The sequence below is a fragment of the Malaclemys terrapin genome, chromosome 6, assembly GCF_027887155.1.
Source record: "Malaclemys terrapin pileata isolate rMalTer1 chromosome 6, rMalTer1.hap1, whole genome shotgun sequence".
Taxonomy (NCBI): Eukaryota; Metazoa; Chordata; order Testudines; family Emydidae; genus Malaclemys; species Malaclemys terrapin.
Window position 1 is genome coordinate 132,890,783 of NC_071510.1, and position 18,635 is coordinate 132,909,417.

Here is an 18,635-nt window from a genome sequence, read left to right on the forward strand (position 1 = left end):
CTTAAACTCAGGCACCTGTGATATTGCTTTTGCAGTATATAACAACACTCTTATTAGCGTTTAAATTGGCTCTATTACTTGACTTTAGGAACACACTCAATATACCATGTTTCAGAGTAACAGCCGTGTTAGTCTGTATCCGTAAAAAGAAGAACAGGAGTACTTGTGGCACCTTAGAGACTAACAGATTTATTAGTCCACGAAAGCTCATGCTCTAATAAATTTGTTAGTCTCTAAGATGCCACAAGTACTCCTGTTCTTCTTTTTTCAATATACCATGAACACCTCCATACTGCTATGCAGAAAGATTTACTCCCCCTTTCCTAGGCTGTGCCCATGTGCCTTGCCTACCAAGTGCTACTAAGTTGAGGGCGAGTCCCTCCGTCATAAAATGCCAAGCACAGTTCTACTGTCCTGAATTCACATAACCAGCATAACAACGCTTTATTACTCCTGCCCCAATAACACAGAGACTGAGGATCCCACAGCAGCCAAAGTGACCATTTGGGGATGCAGTCCCATCATGCTAGGTAGGGTGGGTGGGCCCATGCAAATGAGAACAGCCCCTGAAGTCCTTTTCCACAGCTCACCACCAGATGTCAGGGGAGAGCCCGTTCTGACTCTGCTTACATCAGTTCATTGCCATGACACTCTGGTGGTTGCTTGTCCCTGTGGTCAGAAATTCCCCTTATACTCTATTTTCAGCTCCCCAATACTTGGGGTTTCCGTTGGGCTGTTCATAGACCTCAGGCTGTATGCGACCTGCTGAAGCCAATGTCTTCCAGGAGACAGGCCTGCAGGCTCCTCGCGGTACCGCTGACTATAATAACAGCAGGTAAATATCATGAAGGGAAGGAAGGAAAAAGCAAGCTGCCCCTATGGGCTACACTCCCAGCCCAGGCAAGGAGACACCCCCAGGGCCAAGCTGAACCCTTCGTGGGGATTCCCGCAAACTGTCCCCTCAGCCCCACAGATCGGCTCCCCCTTGTCCTGCACCTCTCCTCCAGCCCTCCGGCAGTGGGGCTGCTGCAGTGGGGCGGGGAGTGGGGCAGGCTGTGCAAACCTGTGCCTAGGGGCAGACCCCTAGTGGGCCATGGCTCCAGCACTTCCTAGCAGGGATCAGTTCCCATAGGCACCGCTGCAGGGTGTGAGGGTGAGCGGCTCTCCTCCCCAGAGCCCCCGGGGCCCAAACTCTGCAGAGCTCGGTTGACGGCTTGGGGGTCATGCTGGGGGGGGGGCCCCTCAGGGCACAGCCACCTGGATAAGGTCCCCTCGGGGGGGGGGGTGAGCCAGCACAGCAGGGAGGTCCTAGAGTTAGAGCCCAGGTCATGGGCTCGCACACAGCCCCCTGGACTGAGCCCAGGGACGAGTCTGACTAACGCATGCTCCAGACGGTTGCCAGGCTGGGGCTGATGCCACCAGAAGACGGTGAACCCCCCACAGCCCCTGGCTGGCTGTGCCAAGGGTCAACGACCCTCAGCCTTAAACGTGGGATGGTTCCAAACTGGCATTTGTCTGACTCCAGCTGCCAGCCCTGGGCTCTTGTCCTGTCTGTCCCGGCTAGACCGAGGAGCCCTTCAGCGCCGGGACTCTGGCTGGGCCGGTGTCAGACGCTGAGCACGTCACCTGGCCAGTGCTGCCGGACGGGCTTTCGCTCGCTCCCCAGCGTTTCCTCCAGCCCTCCAGTCATTGCTGTGACGCTTCCCAGCCCCCAATATCCTCTATAGAACGCAGCCCCCAGAGCTGGGCGCAGGATCCCGGGTCGGCCTCACCGACGCCGTGTACAGAGGTTACCCCTCCCCTCGGCTACTCCCCTGTTTGTGCACCCCAGGGTCGCGTTAGCCCCTTGTGCCTCAGCATCACGCTGGGCACTCGTCTTCCGTCCATCCACTGTGACCCCCAACTCCCCTCCCGAGTCGCTGCTCCCCGGACACAGCCCCGCTCTGCCCGCCGGCTGCGGTCCTGCTCCCCAAGGGGAGGGCTCTGCCGCTGTTTGCCTGGGCCCAGCTTACCAAGCGATCCCGCTCGCTCTGTGTGCCAGGCCTGGGGACGGGGCAGGGTCCCCGCAAAGGGAGCGGGAGGCCCTGGGTACCTGCCCGGCTTGCTCCCCCCAGGACCCCTGGGCTGGGGGTGGGGGGAACAGTCACACACTCACCTTTGCTCTGCTCCGCCCCTTGCCCCCGCTGCACCTCCCCAGTCTGGGCCAGCCGGATGTTCTCGTAGGTGAGCTCCGCATCGTCCTCCTCTGCGAGCGCTGCAGAGAGGGGCAGACAGGAGGGGGCGCTGGTTAGTGGGCAGGCCTGGCTCAGGGCAGGGGTTGGCACCACGCAGGGGGCACGTCAGCTCTTACCTGCCTCCTGAGACCTGGAGCACGTGCTGTTCCCCCGAGGGGCCTTCACGAACCTCAGGTCGGCATAAACGACGCTCTGGGCCATCTGGGAGCCGGCTCTACCCGTGCGGCTCACTGGGGAGGGGCCGGCAGTGCCCAGTCGGCGCTGGCTGTGGAGGGACCGGCTGTGCCCAGTCGGCGCTGGCTGTGGAGGGACCGGCTGTGCCCGTGCGGCGCTGGCTGTGGAGGGACCGGCTGTGCCCAGTCAGCGCTGGCTGTGGAGGGACCGGCTGTGCCCAGTCGGCACTGGCTGTGGAGGGACCGGCTGTGCCCAGTCGGCGCTGGCTGTGGAGGGACCGGCTGTGCCCAGTCAGCGCTGGCTGTGGAGGGACCGGCTGTGCCCAGTCAGCGCTGGCTGTGGAGGGACCGGCTGTGCCCAGTTGGCGCTGGCTGTGTAGGGACCGGCTGTGCCCGTGCGGCACTGGCTGGGGAGGGACCGGCTGTGCCCAGTCGGCGCTGGCTGTGGAGGGACCGGCTGTGCCCGTGCGGCGCTGGCTGTGGAGGGACCGGCTGTGCCCAGTCGGCGCTGGCTGTGGAGGGACCGGCTGTGCCCGTGCGGCGCTGGCTATGGAAGGACCGGTTGTGCCCAGTCGGCGCTGGCTGGAGAGGGACCGGCTGTGCCCAGTCGGCGCTGGCTATGGAAGGACCGGTTGTGCCCAGTCGGCGCTGGCTGTGGAGGGACCGGCTGTGCCCGCGGCGCTGGCTGGAGAGGGACCGGCTGTGCCCGCGGCGCTGGCTGTGGAGGGACCGGCTGTGCCCAGTTGGCGCTGGCTGTGTAGGGACCGGCTGTGCCCAGTCGGCGCTGGCTGGAGAGGGACCGGCTGTGCCCAGTCGGCGCTGGCTGTGGAGGGACCGGCTGTGCCCAGTCGGCGCTGGCTGTGGAGGGACCGGCTGTGCCCAGTCGGCGCTGGCTGTGGAGGGACCGGCTGTGCCCAGTCGGCGCTGGCTGTGGAGGGACCGGCTGTGCCCAGTCGGCGCTGGCTGTGGAGGGACCGGCTGTGCCCGCGGCGCTGGCTGTGGAGGGACCGGCTGTGCCCGCGGCGCTGGCTGGGGAGGGACCGGCTGTGCCCGCGGCGCTGGCTGGGGAGGGACCGGCTGTGCCCGTGCGGCGCTGGCTGGGGAGGGACCGGCTGTGCCCAGTCGGCGCTGGCTGTGGAGGGACCGGCTGTGCCCAGTCGGCGCTGGCTGGGGAGGGACCGGCTGTGCCCGTGCGGCGCTGGCTGGGGAGGGACCGGCTGTGCCCGCGGCGCTGGCAGAGGCGCTAGCTCACTCGCTCTGTGGCAGAAGAAAAGTGATCTCTCGGATCGCAGGAAGCAGAAGTTTGCATAGGGCTCTGAGCAGCTGGGGCCGGCCAAGCGCAGACGGGCTCTCGCCAGCAGCCAACTTCCCTTTTACTGGCTCCAAGCAGAGAAAGTCCGGACCCCTCCCCTGGATCTAATGAACTTACAGGGAAGGCCCCTGGCCCAGGCCAGGAGCAGACTGGGGGGCTGGAGCGATTCACCCCACGCTCTGTACGGAGATGCCCAGCCTGGCGGAGGCAGAGTCGCTCCAGACCCCACCGGGGTTACTGGGGAGGGACCTCTGGCCGGGTGACTCTGGGGAGAGCAGAGCAGCTTGTCTGGCAAGAGCTGCAGCATTGATTTCCCCCCCTGGCCATGTGCAAGGTGCTGCTCAGACAGGGACGGAGACGCTGTCCCTGCCCTGGGAGCTACGCCCCGGCACCGGCTCCATGCAGAGGGCAGGGCGCTGGGAAGAGAAGCTTCTGGCTTGGTCTGTGGTTGAAGCTGGAGACTTTGTGAGTCGCTGCCCTGGAGGGCTGGGGCCGACGCTGACCGTTCTGCCAGCCTGGCTCTGTCGGCTCAGAGCGTGAGGACGTCACCCCGACCGACGTCGCCGTGCCGGCAAAGCCCCAGTGTGGATGTGGTTATCCCGGCTCAAGGGGCCGTAGCCAGGACAGTGTGTTCCCTCCAGGGCACTGGTCTAAGCTACGCCGGGAGCTGCACCCTCTGGTCAGCCCACGAGTGTGAGTGTCTGGTCTGGCAGGGCCTCCCAGGGCAGACAAGGGCTCCGGGGCCAGTGGAGGAGGAGCGGCAGGCAGGGCCGAGTGGGGGTTTGGTGCCAGGCACAGGGCGCATGCAGGCTTGGAGCAGGCGGTGAGATGTTTGACTTTGGGGCAATATAGGGTTACCATACTTAACAAATAAAAAAAGAGGACCCTCCACAGGGTCCTGGCCCCGCCCATTTCCCACTCCAGCCCCGCCCCAACTCCGCCCCCTCCCGCCCTAACTCCGCCCCCTCCCACTCCCAGCCACGCGGAAAGGGCTGCCCGAGCGCTACCAGCTTCACGATTTGCCGGGCAGCCCCCAGACCCTGCACCCCCGTCCAGCGCTTCCCCAGCACAGCTGGAGCCCAGGAGGGGAAGCGCCCGGCCGGGGGCGCAGGGTCTGGAGGCTGCCCGGCAAACCATGAAGCCGGTAGCGCTTGGGCTTCGGGCAGCCCCCATGCCTCCGGACCCTGCGCCCCCGGCCGGGCACTTCCCCTCCCGGGCTCCGGCGGCGCAGGGTCCGGAGGCACGGGGGCTGCCCGAAGTCGGTAGCACTCGGGCAGCCCAGCTCTTAAACAGAGCCAAAGAGTCCGGGGAGGAGCAGAGCCGCCGCGGGAGGGGAAGTGCCTGGCCGGCATTTTCCCGGACATGTTCGGCTTTTTGGCAATTCTCCCCGGACGGGGGTTTGATTGCCGAAAAGCCGGACATGTCCGGGAAAAACCGGATGTATGGTAACCCTAGTCAATAGCATGGGGCAGCCGGCCCCTTGTCTACCTGCAACAGGCTTCTTTCAGGAGAACCAGCCCATCCCAGCCCACCAGTGAACAATTAACCGGCTGCTGGCTGGCAGTTACCTGGCTAACGAGCCACTGGGCCCGTACTAGGCTACCGGAGCTCAGCTGGTCGAGCTGCTCGTAGAGAGACGCTGTGGGAAGGGAGGTGGGGCGGGAGCTGCGGGAGGCACAGGCTGTGAGGAGCCGTGGGCTGCGGGAGAAGGGCTGCAGCTGGCAGGAAGGCCTCAGCTCCAGGGACGGGATCACGGGGGGTGTCGTGTCTTGAGGGTGCGGCCGGGGTGTGACGCTGCTGGACTCAGCCGGAGGTGTCTGGGGAAAGGTCTTTCTCATGTTCCTGGGAATTGTCTGTTAATGAAACCGGTGCCTCGGAAAGGGGGCTGCTGTTCGACTGATCGCAGCCTGGCTGAACCTACGGGGGTGGGGGGCGACCCGCCTGGGCCGCCTTGCTCTCCGCACCCGGCCCCAAGGGGCACGCGGGGCAGCATGTGCCTTTGGCAGGGAATGAGGGGGACAGAGAAGGGGCTGAGGGCAGAGCGGTTTGGGGGCCCTTACAATGAGGACGAGGGGGTTCAGTTCCAGGCGGAGGGTGGCGGGAAGGCAGTGCCGGGTCTGGGCACACAGGCGATGATCCCTGTGCCTCAGCTACGGGCTCGGCCTGCACAGATGCCCCATTCGGGGCTGAGTACGCCCTCAGCCTGCAGGCGGGCGGTGGTACAGCATGTCCATGGGGATACAGCACACACCCCACAGGCCCAGGGACCCCCGGGACCCCCGGCCTGGTCGCCCTCCTCTGGGCTCTGCACAGATGCGTCCTGCCCATGTCTGCCCTGCAGTGCCGGTCTGGGGCTCCTCGGCAGCCTGCTTCCATTGCACGTCACACTGCTGCCTGGCAGATGCAACTGATAGACAGCTGATAAACAGGGCCGGCTCTGTCTTTCTGGCCACCCCAAGCAAAAAACAAAAATACAAAAAACCCTGTGGCGCGGCCGGAGCCAGGGTGCAGGGGGACTCCCTGCCCTGCAGATGTGCCCCGGCTAGCGGGGGGAGGGGGAGGGAGCGGGGGGGAGAGAGAGAAGGGGAGCGGCCAGAGCTTCAGCGGAGCGCTGCCACGTGGTCCCAACCGCTGTGCCCCCTGCCAGGAGGGCTCCGCACCGCTCCGGTCGGCGGGGAGCGAAGGACGTGGGCTGCCCTGCCGGGTTTGCTGCAGGGCGCTCCCGTCCTCCGCGCTACCGCCCCCTACAGGGTGGCCAGAGCGGAACAACAACAACAACAACAACAAAAAGCGGCCGAGCCGCCCTAGGATTGGGCAGAATGCCACCTCCTCCAAGCTGCCGCCCCAAGCACCAGCTTGCTCGGCTGGTGCCGCTCTGTTTTAGACCGTGTTCCTGTCATCTAATAAACCTGTTTTCCCGGCTGGCTGAGAGTCGCGTCTGACTGCGAAGTGGGGGTGCAGGACCCTCTGGCTTCCCCAGGACCCCGCCTGGGTGGACTCGCTGTGGGAAGCGCACGGAGGGGCAGGGGATGCTGAATGCTCCCAGGAGAGACCCAGGAAGGTGGAAGCTGTGGAAGCTTCTTGCCCTGGAGACTCCCCCAGAGTCCTGACTGGCTTCGTAGGGAGCAGTTCCAGAGCATCGCCTGGGGACTCTGTGACAGTGACTAAGTGGGAATGTTCTGTAACAGTTTCATGAAGCCTATGTGTGCCTCGGTTTCCCCTATATTTTGCATGGCTGCCGGGGGTGGAGGAAAGAACTGTTTGCTCTCAGGACAGGCTAAGAGACATGGGGGGGGGGCACTTCCCTGGCTGAGCCTAAATAGGTCATTTAAAAGGACTAGCCCAGGCTGCCCCATATCAGTGGAGGATCCCAGCAGACAGTGGAGAACCCAGTCACCAGGGCAGTGACACCTGGCTGCCCCCCAGGACCCGGGGGGGGGATTTCCCCTCTCTCCGTGGGGAAGCGGAGCTCAGACCCCAGCTCAGAAGAGAGGAGTGGGAAGGTGGGAGGTGCGGGGGGATAACTGGTGGCCTTTGGAGGAAACTGGGGGCTCTGGGAACTGACTGAGGAGGCCAGATGGGGAGAGAGGCAGAGCCTGAACATGGAGTCACTACAGCGTGGCTGGGCTCTGGGCTGATCAGACTGGACGATGCTCCAACCGTCAGTTCTCTGGGCTCCCCTAAGGGCTCCCTGTGCTGTGTCCAGGTGACTGACAGACCCGACTGTTCTGTCAGCGCTGGGTGAGTGTCACAGATCCACAGGGTCGCTGCTACAGCCCCAGTTTGGAACGGTCTCTAGGAGGAACCTGCCAGTGGGCCGGACCCCTCACTCTTCCTCCACCGCCTCCCCAGACTGAGCCTCTGGGCCTGCAGCCCCCCTGCTTCACCCCGTGAGCTCTGCCCAGCGAGTCCCACTGAGACGGACCCTGATGGAGACCTGTCCACTCCTCAGGGATTAATGCACCTCGCCCAGCATTTGCAGTGACCCTCACCCAGCGCTGCCAGAACAGTCGGGTCTGTCCGTCACCTGGACACAGCACAGGGAGCCCTTAGGGGAGCCCAGAGAACTGACGGTTAGAGCATCGTCCAGTCTGGTCAGCCCAGCGCCCAGCCACGCTGTAGGGAACCCTTGAGTCAAGCTCTGTCTGTCTCTGTCTGATCTTGTAGGTCAGACTCCAGGTGAGAGCCTGTGATGAAGTGGGACTGTTCTTAATGTTTCCTCTGAATACTGTATGGGTGCCTCAGTTTCCCCTATGCATTTCTTAAGTCTCTAGGTGGTAGGATAAAGACCAGTGTGCATAAATCACTGACACTCTGTCTCCCTGGCAACAAATGGCCAGGGCCCTGCCCCCCTGCAAGGAAATAGCTAAAGGTGAACAAAGAGATCAGGTGACCTCCTGGCCCGGGAAAGGGACAAACCCCAGAGGAGGAGGGGCTGGAGGGGGTTTCAGTTTGGAGCTAGCTGGGGACGAGGAGTGAGGGCAGACGGGGGTGTCTCGCTCATGGTACCCCAGGATGGACCCAGATGAGGGGTCCCGTTCGCTGGACCAACAAACTCTGTTTTAGACCGTGTTCCTGTCATCTAATAAACCTCTGTTTTACTGACTGGCTGAGAGTCACGTCTGACTGCGAAGTGGGGGTGCAGGACCCTCTGGCTTCCCCAGGACCCCGCCTGGGTGGACTCGCTGTGGGAAGCGCACGGAGGGGCATATGCTGAATGCTCCAAGGTCAGACCCAGGAGGTGAAGCCGTGTGAGCTTCTTGCCCTGAAGACAGTCTGCTCTGAGGGAGAGGAGACTCCCCAGAGTCCTGACTGGCTTTGTGGGGAGCAGTTCCAGAGCATCGCCCGGGGACTCCGTGACAGAGCCCGACTCCTCCCAGCTGCCAGCTCTGATCCTCCATTTCACACCTCCCAGTCCTTTGATCTCGAGCTGGGGATGGTTCCGTTTCCCTAAGGAGAGGTGGGACAGTCCATATCCCCTGGGTCGTTGGGTGCTAGGGGTCAATGTCTTGGCGATTGGATCTGCCTGTGTCTTCTCAGATGCTCCACTAATGTGGGGATTAAGGCCCAGACAGCTAGTTCCAAACCTATGTCTGTTCACCTGCCCTGAGAGCAAACAGTCCCCTTCCACGCACCAGGTAACAATGCAGCAGATAGGGGAAACTGAGGCACGCATATGCTTCATACAAATATTACAAGCGATTCCCAATTTGTCACAGTCTCACTGCAGACACTGGCTGGGTGCGTCACTCACTAAAGAGTGGACACGTCTCTCCCGGGGTCTGTCTCAGTTGGACTCGCTGGGCAGAGCTCACAGCGCAAAGCAGGGGGGCTGCAGCCCCAGAGACTCAGTCTAGGAGGTGGTGAGACCATGTGGCTTACTCTGGAGGAAGAGTGAGACCCCCAGGGGGTCTGGCCCACTGACCGGCTCCTCCTAGGGACCAATCCAAGGCTAGGGGTGTAGCACCGTTCCTGTGGGCCTGGGACCGCATGGCTTGAGACAGTTCTCCAGTCCAGACTGGGTGGGAGACACCTCCAGGGTGGACCATTGTGCATTGCACGTCCTACAATAGGGGTCTGTTAGCATTCGAAGTCAGATGCTACTGAGGAGCTGGCAGAGACTGCAGAAGGACACTAACCGGAAGAGGTAAATAGCGGGGTGGGGACCCTAGGTGAACAGCACAGGTCTGGTGCATTTGTGGGTGCAGACACCCCGGCACCCTTCACCTAGGCAGTGAAATCCTTTTCTTCATGAAAAAGGGACTTCAGGCAGGCTTGGTTGGAAAGACCAGGGTGGATTTAGAGGCAGGCCACCCAGGCGACCTTTGGGTTAGAAACTTCATTAGACAGGAGGAGAACTTGGTAGTTCGGTTCATGAGAACACGTCTTCTGATGTTGTGTACGGAACCGTTTGCTCCCATCTCTCCCGCTGGTTTCTATTTGAATCGCTGTTCTCTTAAATACTTTCCCTTTTGTGTAACTGAACTCAGCGCTGTGTGTGGTACTGGGGGGTGGGGGGGAGCGAAGGTAAAGCTCCTCTGGGCACCGGGGATCTTGGATTTCTCGGGGGATGCAGCGATTGGGGCTGGATCACAGAGCAGAGGCGACACTGCAGGGCCGTGGGGGCTGGGTGGATCTGTGGGCTGCCGGCAAGGCAAAGGCAGGGCTGGTGCAGCCCAGGGAGAGGGCTGGAGGGCTGCCAGGCTGGGGGTGGCAGCGGGCTGGCAGCGGCAGGGATAACAAGGCGACTCTCAGCCCTGGGTGCCCTGAGAGGCGTCACAGTGTTTGCACCTGTCCAGGCCGAACCCCTCAATTGTCCCTGTCTGCCTGGGGCTCTAGCCTGCGTCTGCCTTGCAGGGGGGCCTTCCTCCCAGGGACACCAGGACCCTCAGTTTTCTCCATTGCTCCCACTTCACATTGGCCTTTCTCCTGGCCAGGGCAGCCTCAATCCCCAGCCACGTGGCTTCCGGGTGCTCATCCGGGATTCACCAGGGCTGCATCCCTGGCTCCCCCGGCACTGCAGGCACAGCTCTCCGCCCTGGCTCCCCCGGCACTGCAGGCACAGCTCTCCGCCCTGGCTCCCCCGGCACTGCAGGCACAGCTCTCCGCCCTGGCTCCCCCGGCACTGCAGGCACAGCTCTCCGCCCTGGCTCCCCCCGGCACTGCAGGCACGGCTCTCCGCCCTGGCTCCCCCGGCACTGCAGGCACAGCTCTCCGCCCTGGCTCCCCCGGCGCTGCAGGCACAGCTCTCCGCCCTGGCTGGCAGCTGTCTCTGGGTGGGACTGCAAGTCAGCCGGACGCAGACACCCACAGCCACAGCCACCCGCCAGCGCCTCGCCCTGCCCAGCACCAGCCCAGCGCCCCCAGCCGCTGCTACCCAGCCTCTGCCGGCGCACGGGCAATGGAACGTCCCTTGCATGAGTGAGGCGGGGCCCCCTCGTCTGCTACCCAGGAGCCTCTCTGGTGCAGGCTCCTGCCCATCCCGGCAGCGCGGGGCGAGTCCAGTGAGCCCAGCCGCCCCGGCCAGCAGGGGCCTGACCCCAGAAAAGGCCTGGGACAGGGGGTCAGCTACTGCCCGGCTCTGGGCTGTCCTGGGAGGAGCCCCCGGCCGGGGCCTGTCGCTCACCCACTGCTGAGAGGTGGGTGCGGGACTGATGCTCCATGCGGGGCTACCCCAGGCCTTGTGTGGCTGGGCTGTGAGCCCCAGTGGCTGGGTGGGGGATGTGCATGGATACGCTCAATGGAATCGATGGAGGGGTCCCCCCTCCCTGACACACGGGCTCCCCAGAGAAGGTGACGGGAACATTTTAAGGGTTTATTGGTGAGCTGTACAGAGGTGGGGGAAAGAGTCCTTCCTCCCTCTCCCACCCCCCAGGCTGCTGCTGCCCATCACCATTGCATCTGGGTGCCTTCTCCATCAAATCTAGAGCAACAGCCCCTAGGGGGCTTCATGGAGCCTCTGGCACTCTTCCCCTTTGGGGATAAAATCTGTGCTTGGGGCAGGGGCAGGGGTTGGGGGATGCAGTGGGGTCGGGGAGGGGCTCAGACTGTGAGGGTTTCTCGTATGGGGAAAGCCTTGTCGAAGAGGAAGGTGGTGCAGAGTTCCCTAGAGACGCTCTGACTCCGGAAGCTCATGCCGCAGCCGGTGCCCTCGCCCGGGCACGCTGGGTCCCAGCTGACGCGCTGCGCCCTGGACTCTGCGGTCTGCATTGCCCCCGAGGAGTGCAGCTGTCGGGGGCCAGAGAGCGACACTCTGGCTCTGACGGAGCGGGGGGTTGACCCGGTAATTGCTCTGACGGTTAGGGCCTGGGCCGTTCCTGGGGCCGCAGGACGGAGTGGAGCATGGGCCTGACGGGCTCATGGGAGCCCAGACCCCGGGGCGGGCGTGTGACAATGCGGTTCTGGCGGAACCCAACTGAGAGTGCCAACTCAGGACAAATTGCTCAAATAGGGCAGCTACAGCCCCAAGGCCGGGGTTTTTCCACCTCTAAGGCAAACCAAACCAGCCAGACTAAGACTTCGGTCTCACCCCACTGGCTAACCGCAAGTCTCACAAGCAATCTCCTAAGACACTCCAGTTTCCCAGTATTACCACCAGTGCCACACGTTATGGGGACAAATGGTTATAAAACCAATACCCCAGTAAAAGAAAAAGGTTCTCCTGATCCCAAAGGACCAAGCCCCAGACCCAGGTCAATATATAAGTTAGACCTTACCCACAAATCACGCTACTGCCAATCCTTTAGAATCTAAAATCTAAAGGTTTATTCATAAAAGGAAAAAGATAGAGATGAGAGTTAGAATTGGTTAAATGGAATCAATTACATACAGTAATGGCACAGTTCTTGGTTCAGGCTTGCAGCAGCGATGGAATAAACTGCAGGTTCAAATCAAGTCTCTGGAATACATCCCCAGCTGGGATGGGTCATTCAGTCCTTTGTTCAGAGCTTCAGTTTGTAGCAAAGTCCCTCCAGAGGTAAGAAGCAGGATTGAAGACAAGATGGAGATCAGGCATCAGCCTTATATAGTCTCTTCCAGGTGTAAGGTCACCTCTTTGTTCTTACTGTGGAAAGTTACAGCAAAATCGAGTCTGGAGTCACATGGGCCAGTCCCTGCATACTTTGCTGAGGTACAAGGCGTATCTGCCTTCTCTCAATGGGTCCATTGTATAGCTGATGGTCCTTAATGGTCCATCAAGCAGGCTAGGCAGAGCTAATCTCAGCTTGTCTGGGATGTCCCCCAGAAGCATAGCATAAGTTTGCCATACAGACAGTATAGAGCCAATATTCATAACTTCGACTACAAAACTGATACATACATATAGACAGCATAATCATAACCAGTAAACCATAACCTTGTCCTAGACACCCCATTTGACCCCCTTTATACAAGATTTGGGTGCCACTACAGGACCTTGGTTGCAACAATGATCTATATGGTCCCAGTTTATGTCAATAACGTCACAGGGCGGCAGCTGCAGTCTGGGCCAGCTGGAGCCTGGGCAGCTTCTGCACAACTGGGCGAAGGCCGGGATGTGCCAGGAGCTGCTGCTGTTCGTGTGTCGATGCCGCGCCGTGCCCGGCCTTGCCCTGCGCTCCAGCCCGGGATCACACACAGCCAGCGCTGGCATGGGCTGTGTGCGGCACAGCACACGCTGCAGGGCATGTCCTGGGCAGCTGGGGACCTGGGGAGGCAGGAGTTTAGGGGGGTCAGGCTTCCTGGTGGGGGGCAGTCTGGGGAGGGGAGACAGTGCAGCAGGCTGCTGGGGGGTGGGGGTGTATGGGTCACCGGGGTCCTGGGAGGGGAGGAGGAGGACTGGGAGTAGAGGGGAGCAGGTCACCAGGTGCAGGGTCCCAGGGCTGGGCCCTCGGCCACTCTCACTGGGGATCAATGCAGGTGTAGGTCGTGTAGTGGGAGGGGCAGAGCCGTGGCCCCACTGCAAGGTGAGGGCACTCTGCTCACAGATCCAGCGGCAGGGGTCTGTGCACGACCCGTCCGACAGCCCACGGCCCGACACCCTCCCACAAGCCAGGTAGGAGGCGGTGGAGCGCGTCACTGGGAAGAGCCTGGGCAGAGAGAACACAACAGGCAGCGTCAGCAACTGCTCCGTCAGGACGTGTCCTGGGGCCTCCTTCATGGAGATCCCTGGGGGCAACACCCAACCCTCCACCCCACAGGGGTCTGACAGCACTGCCCTGCAACTGTCCCACTCTCCTGCCCCGTGTGCCCAGTTCCCCCAGCCCCGCCCCGCAAACCCACCACTGTCCTGCCCCCTTGTGTGCCCAGCACCCCCTGCAAACCCACCACTCCCCTGCCCCTGTGTGCCCTGCTTCCCCAGCAGCACCCTGCAAACCTGGACCTCACCCAGGATGTCCCCAGTATGGGGATGGTGTCCAGACTTACAGGAGTGTCCTGTAGGGCTCTCACTGATTGTCTCTTCAGGGACTCTAAGGAAACCACGGTCTGGCTGGGCTGGGTTGGCTGGCTGCCTTCTCACAGATCCATGGCTTTTCATAGTAGCATGTGTCACTGTTTATGATGCCACTTTTTATTGCTCCACACCTCTCATAGTAGTAATTCTGATAGGACCAATCTCTGGAAAGAAAAGGGGCATTACTGAGCCGGCACGTCCCACACTGCACTGGCTGTCAGCTCTGCCCCCCTGGCGTTCCAGTGGGTGCACTAATGCCAGCTCCCCGTCGATTTCAAGGCCAGAGTCACTTCACCCAGTGGCACCTGCAGCCCACCAGGAGCTTCTGCTTCAGCTGGACTGGAGCTTTGCCCCCACTCGGCCCTGAAACCCCCTGGGATGGAGACGGCACCGCGTGCCTGGGTGAGCTGCTCCATGGCTTAACTCCCCTCCCGAGTCTCTTTCTTTTTTTTTAAGTGCCTTATTTCCAATCCGGTTTTTGTCTCACTTCATCTTCCAGCCAGTGGGGCTTGTTCTGCTTTCGTCTGCAGCTAGACTGAGGAGCCGCCTGCTCTCAGAAATCTGCTCTGGACGTAGGTGCGTGGGCCCAGATCACAAAGACACACAAGCCCCAGGCTTAGGCACCCGGCGATCCAGAAAATCCCCTCGGCTGCCGCCGAGACCTGCAGGAGCCCAAAGTCACTCAGCAACGAAACTGTCGCTGTAAAGGTTTCCGTGCCCCAGCTGCTGTCCCGATGTCCGCACCTCAAGAAGGATGTGGAAATACCAGAGAAGGTCACAAAAATGATCCAGAGGATGGAAAACAAGATGTCTGATGTGAGGTTTCAGGAGCCCAATCTAATCCCCTTATCAAAGACAAGGTTGAGAGGTGACGTCATCTCGGTGTCTAGGTTCTGACACATGGAAAAGAGCTGACACCAAGGGGCTTTTCAGGCTAGCAGACAAAGCCATAACAAGGTCCAATGGCTGGAAGTTAGAGCTGGAAAAATTCAGCCTTGAAATAAGATGCCGTTTCCTAGCTGTGAGGGTGATTAACCACTAGGACAGCTCACCATGGGAGGTGGTGGTGTCTCCATGGTTTGGAGTCATTAAATCGAGGTCAGATCGCTTTCTAGAAGATACGTTTTAGTGCATCTTCAGGCAGCAGTGCTCTGGCCTGTGTGTGACAGACGTCAGGCTAGATGAACATCGTGGTCCCTGCTGGTCTGTGAATAAATTACTGGTTGGGCCTGTCCTCTGTGTGCCCACACTGAATGTGATCAGGTCATGATCACTGGTCCTAGACAACCACCAGCTTCCAGTCTAGTGATGAATTCATCTGTATCCATCAGAATGAGGGACAAAATTGCTACCTGGTGTTGGGGGTAAGAACATCAGAACGGCCCTACTGGGTCAGACCAAAGGTCCATCTAGCCCAATATCCTGTCTACTGACAGTGGCCAATGCCAGGTGCCCCAGAGGGAATGAACAGAGCAGGTAATCATCAAGTCATCCATCCCCTGTCACCCATTCCCAGCATCTGGCAAACAGAGGCTAGGGACACCCTCCCTGCCCAGCCTGGCTAACAGCCATTGATGGACCTATCCTCCTGTGATGTTATTAACATGAACTGTGATAGTATAGATCATCGTTGCATCCACTGTTATATATTTGCAGCAAATATTGTACTAACGTTGTCGAGTGAGGTGTCTATGAAAAGGTTGTAGTTTGCTGATTATAATTATGCTATAATTATGCTGTCTGTATGTGTGTATCATTTTTGTAAAAAGAAGAACAGGAGTACTTGTGGCACCTTAGAGACTAACAAATTTATTAGAGCATAAGCTTTCGTGGGCTACAGCCCACTTCTTCGGATGCATATAGAGTGGCACATATATTGAGGAGATATATATACACACATACAGAGAGCATAAACAGGTGGGAGTTGTCTTACCAACTCTGAGAGGCCAATTAATTAAGAGAAAAAAAACTTTTGAAGTGATAATCAAGCTAGCCCAGTACAGACAGTTAAGAAGTGTGAGAATACTTACAAGGGGAGATAGATTCAATGTTTGTAATGGCTCAGCCATTCCCAGTCCTTATTCAAACCGGAGTTGATTATGTCTAGTTTGCATATCAATTCTAGCTCAGCAGTTTCTCGTTGGAGTCTGTTTTTGAAGTTTTTCTGTTGTAATATAGCCACCCGCAGGTCTGTCACTGAATGACAGACCTAACCTGTCTGGTTTTCTCTTAATTAATTGGCCTCTCAGAGTTGGTAAGACAACTCCCACCTGTTTATGCTCTCTGTACGTGTGTATATATATCTCCTCAATATATGTTCCACTCTATATGCATCCGAAGAAGTGGGCTGTAGTCCACGAAAGCTTATGCTCTAATAAATTTGTTAGTCTCTAAGGTGCCACAAGTACTCCTGTTCTTCTTTTTGCGGATACAGACTAACACGGCTGCTACTCTGAAACCTATCATTTTTGTAGTTGAAGTTATGAATATTGGCTATGTACTTGTATCTCAAGATGTTTGATTCTAAGTAGACTCAGTGAAGCATTTGGTCAGCTTCTTTAGAAGGGACTATTCTCAGTAAGTGCCCAACCAAGAAACATTTAACTGACAATGGACTTTGGGAGATGCCAATCCACATCTGAGCTTTCCTGGGAACGTTCAAACTATCCTGTAAACAATGGCATCAGCCTGTAAAGAACTGAGTCCTTTACTCTCACAGATCTTGGGAGACAGACCTGTCCTCGCTTACAGACAACCCCCCAACCTAAAGCAAATACTCACCAGCAACCACACATCACTGAACAAAACCACTGACCCAGGAACCTATCCTTGTAACAAAGCCCGATGCCAACTCTGTCCACATATCTATTCAAGTGACATCATCAGAGGACCTAATCACATCAGCCATACCATCAGGGGCTCGTTCACCTGCACATCTACCAATGTGATATATGCCATCATGTGCCAGCAATGCCCCTCTGCCATGTACATTGGCCAAACCGGACAGTACGCAAAAGAATTAATGGACACAAATCTGACATCAGGAATCATAATACTCAAAAACTAGTGGGAGAACACTTTAACCTGTCTGGCCATTCAATGACAGACCTGCGGGTGGCTATCTTACAACAGAAAAACTTCAAAAACAGACTCCAACGAGAGACTGCTGAGCTGGAATTGATATGCAAACTAGATACAGGAGTACTTGTGGCACCTTAGAGACTAACAAATTTATTAGAGCATAAGCTTTCGTGGACTACAATCCGCATCCGAAGAAGTGGGCTGTAGTCCACGAAAGCTTCTGCTCTAATAAATTTGTTAGTCTCTAAGGTGCCACAAGTACTCCTGTTCTTTTTACAGATACAGACTAACACGGCTGCTACTCTGAAACTAGATACAATCACCTCAGGATTGAATAAGGACTGGGAATGGCTGAGCCATTACAAACATTGACTCTATCTCCCCTTGTTAAGTATTCTCACACTTGCTTCTTATCAAACTGTCTGTACTGGGCTAGCTTGATTATCACTTCAAAAGTTTTTTTCTCTTACTTAATTGGCCTCTCAGAGTTGGTAAGACAACTCCCACCTGTTCATGCTCTCTGTATGTGTGTATATATATCTCCTCAATATATGTTTCACTCTATATGCATCCGAAGAAGTGGGCTGTAGTCCACGAAAGCTTATGCTCTAATAAATTTGTTAGTCTCTAAGGTGCCACAAGTACTCCTGTTCTTTTTGAGTCATGCATGGACATGTGACTTGCCCATGTGACTCCAAACTCCATCTTGCTGCTGTGATTTTCCACAGTAAGAACAAAGGGGTGTCCTTCCACATGGCAGAGTATATAAATGGCCCTGGAGCAGGATAGTTGTGTAGTTAATCTCTTGAGAATGCAGGGGAGCGCAAGTAAACTCTCATCTCTAGAAACTTTGGATATGAGTTGTAGTCTCTCAGGGGACTTAACATCTGATTCCATGAGGAAGCAGAGGTTGGTAATGGAAGGACAACAGAACTTTGAGTCTAACTTGCTAGTGAAGATAGATGGTATCTCTTTAAGACAGAGTCCTGCCTTGGAATTGGTAGTAGTTAAGAGTCTGAAAAATGGTGAACAGGCTCCTGTCTGTGTTGATGCAAATTACCTGGCTGACAAGGAGGAGAAAGACTTGCTAATAGCTGTTAGCACAGACCGCCCACCCCATCAGCCAGTGAATTCTGTTAAGCAAGAGAAATCAGGGTTTGAGCCTTCCGGACAAGGAGGAAAGAGAAAACTGAATTTTGCAAAGGGAAGCCACAGGTTAACCCTAAAATGCCCAAACTCCAATGGTATTGAGCCAAAGGTGTGGCATGACAAACATGATTGTAGATGGACACTTGCAATGGATTTGTTGTTATTGATAATGGTAATTTTGGTAACTAATGTGTTGCTATTACCAAGAACTGTAAAAATGTACAATGTGCCTAATCTTTTGGAAAATCCATTGAACATTCTAAGAGTGATACATAAGAACGCACTTTGTGTTAAAAGACCCTGTGATACTGATGCTGCACAGTTGATGCCTGTAAACAGTCTTGGAACTTTTCACAGGGGAAAAAACATTCCAGACCTAATGTGCTGTATGAAGAGGGAAACTGAGGCACACTACCATATTGCTTTCACGGCTAAATGCCAAGATTCCTGGACTATGAACAACATTAATATCTACATTGTCTTGATGTTAATTGGGTTCCAAACATTTGACAGAGCTTGTATGGATAAAGTAGCTATGTTCTTTAGCTCTTGGCAAGATCACATGAGACATACAGGAACCATGCTGCAAGACCAGATCCAATCCACTACTGTTCTAACCAAGTTTTACCTTGAATTTGTAAAGAGGTTCAATCATGTGGTTGAACATGATTTTGATAAACCATTTCTGTTATACATTGATACGGCTTCTAGCCCAATACTAGCTGTAGTGAGACAGAACCCAGGAAGGGGAGCTC

General features: G+C 57.5%; 2 protein-coding genes across 2 annotated transcripts in view; both read right to left on the minus strand.

Moving 5' to 3' along the window:
- The window catches only part of LOC128838918 (B-cell differentiation antigen CD72-like), a 42,460-nt gene extending 40,025 nt beyond the window's left edge, over positions 1-2,435 (minus strand). Inside the window, exons 1-2 of the mRNA XM_054031415.1 lie at positions 2,351-2,435; positions 2,156-2,254 (exon numbers count right to left, since the gene is read on the minus strand). Coding sequence (XP_053887390.1) covers positions 2,156-2,254; positions 2,351-2,435 — 184 coding nt within the window. The remainder of the gene's footprint in view (positions 1-2,155; positions 2,255-2,350) is intronic.
- An 11,231-nt stretch (positions 2,436-13,666) lies between these two features.
- Positions 13,667-18,635, minus strand: part of LOC128839749 (B-cell differentiation antigen CD72-like) — a 41,098-nt gene continuing 36,129 nt past the window's right edge. Inside the window, exon 7 of the mRNA XM_054032997.1 lies at positions 13,667-13,814. Within this exon, the coding sequence (XP_053888972.1) occupies positions 13,667-13,814 (148 nt within the window). The remainder of the gene's footprint in view (positions 13,815-18,635) is intronic.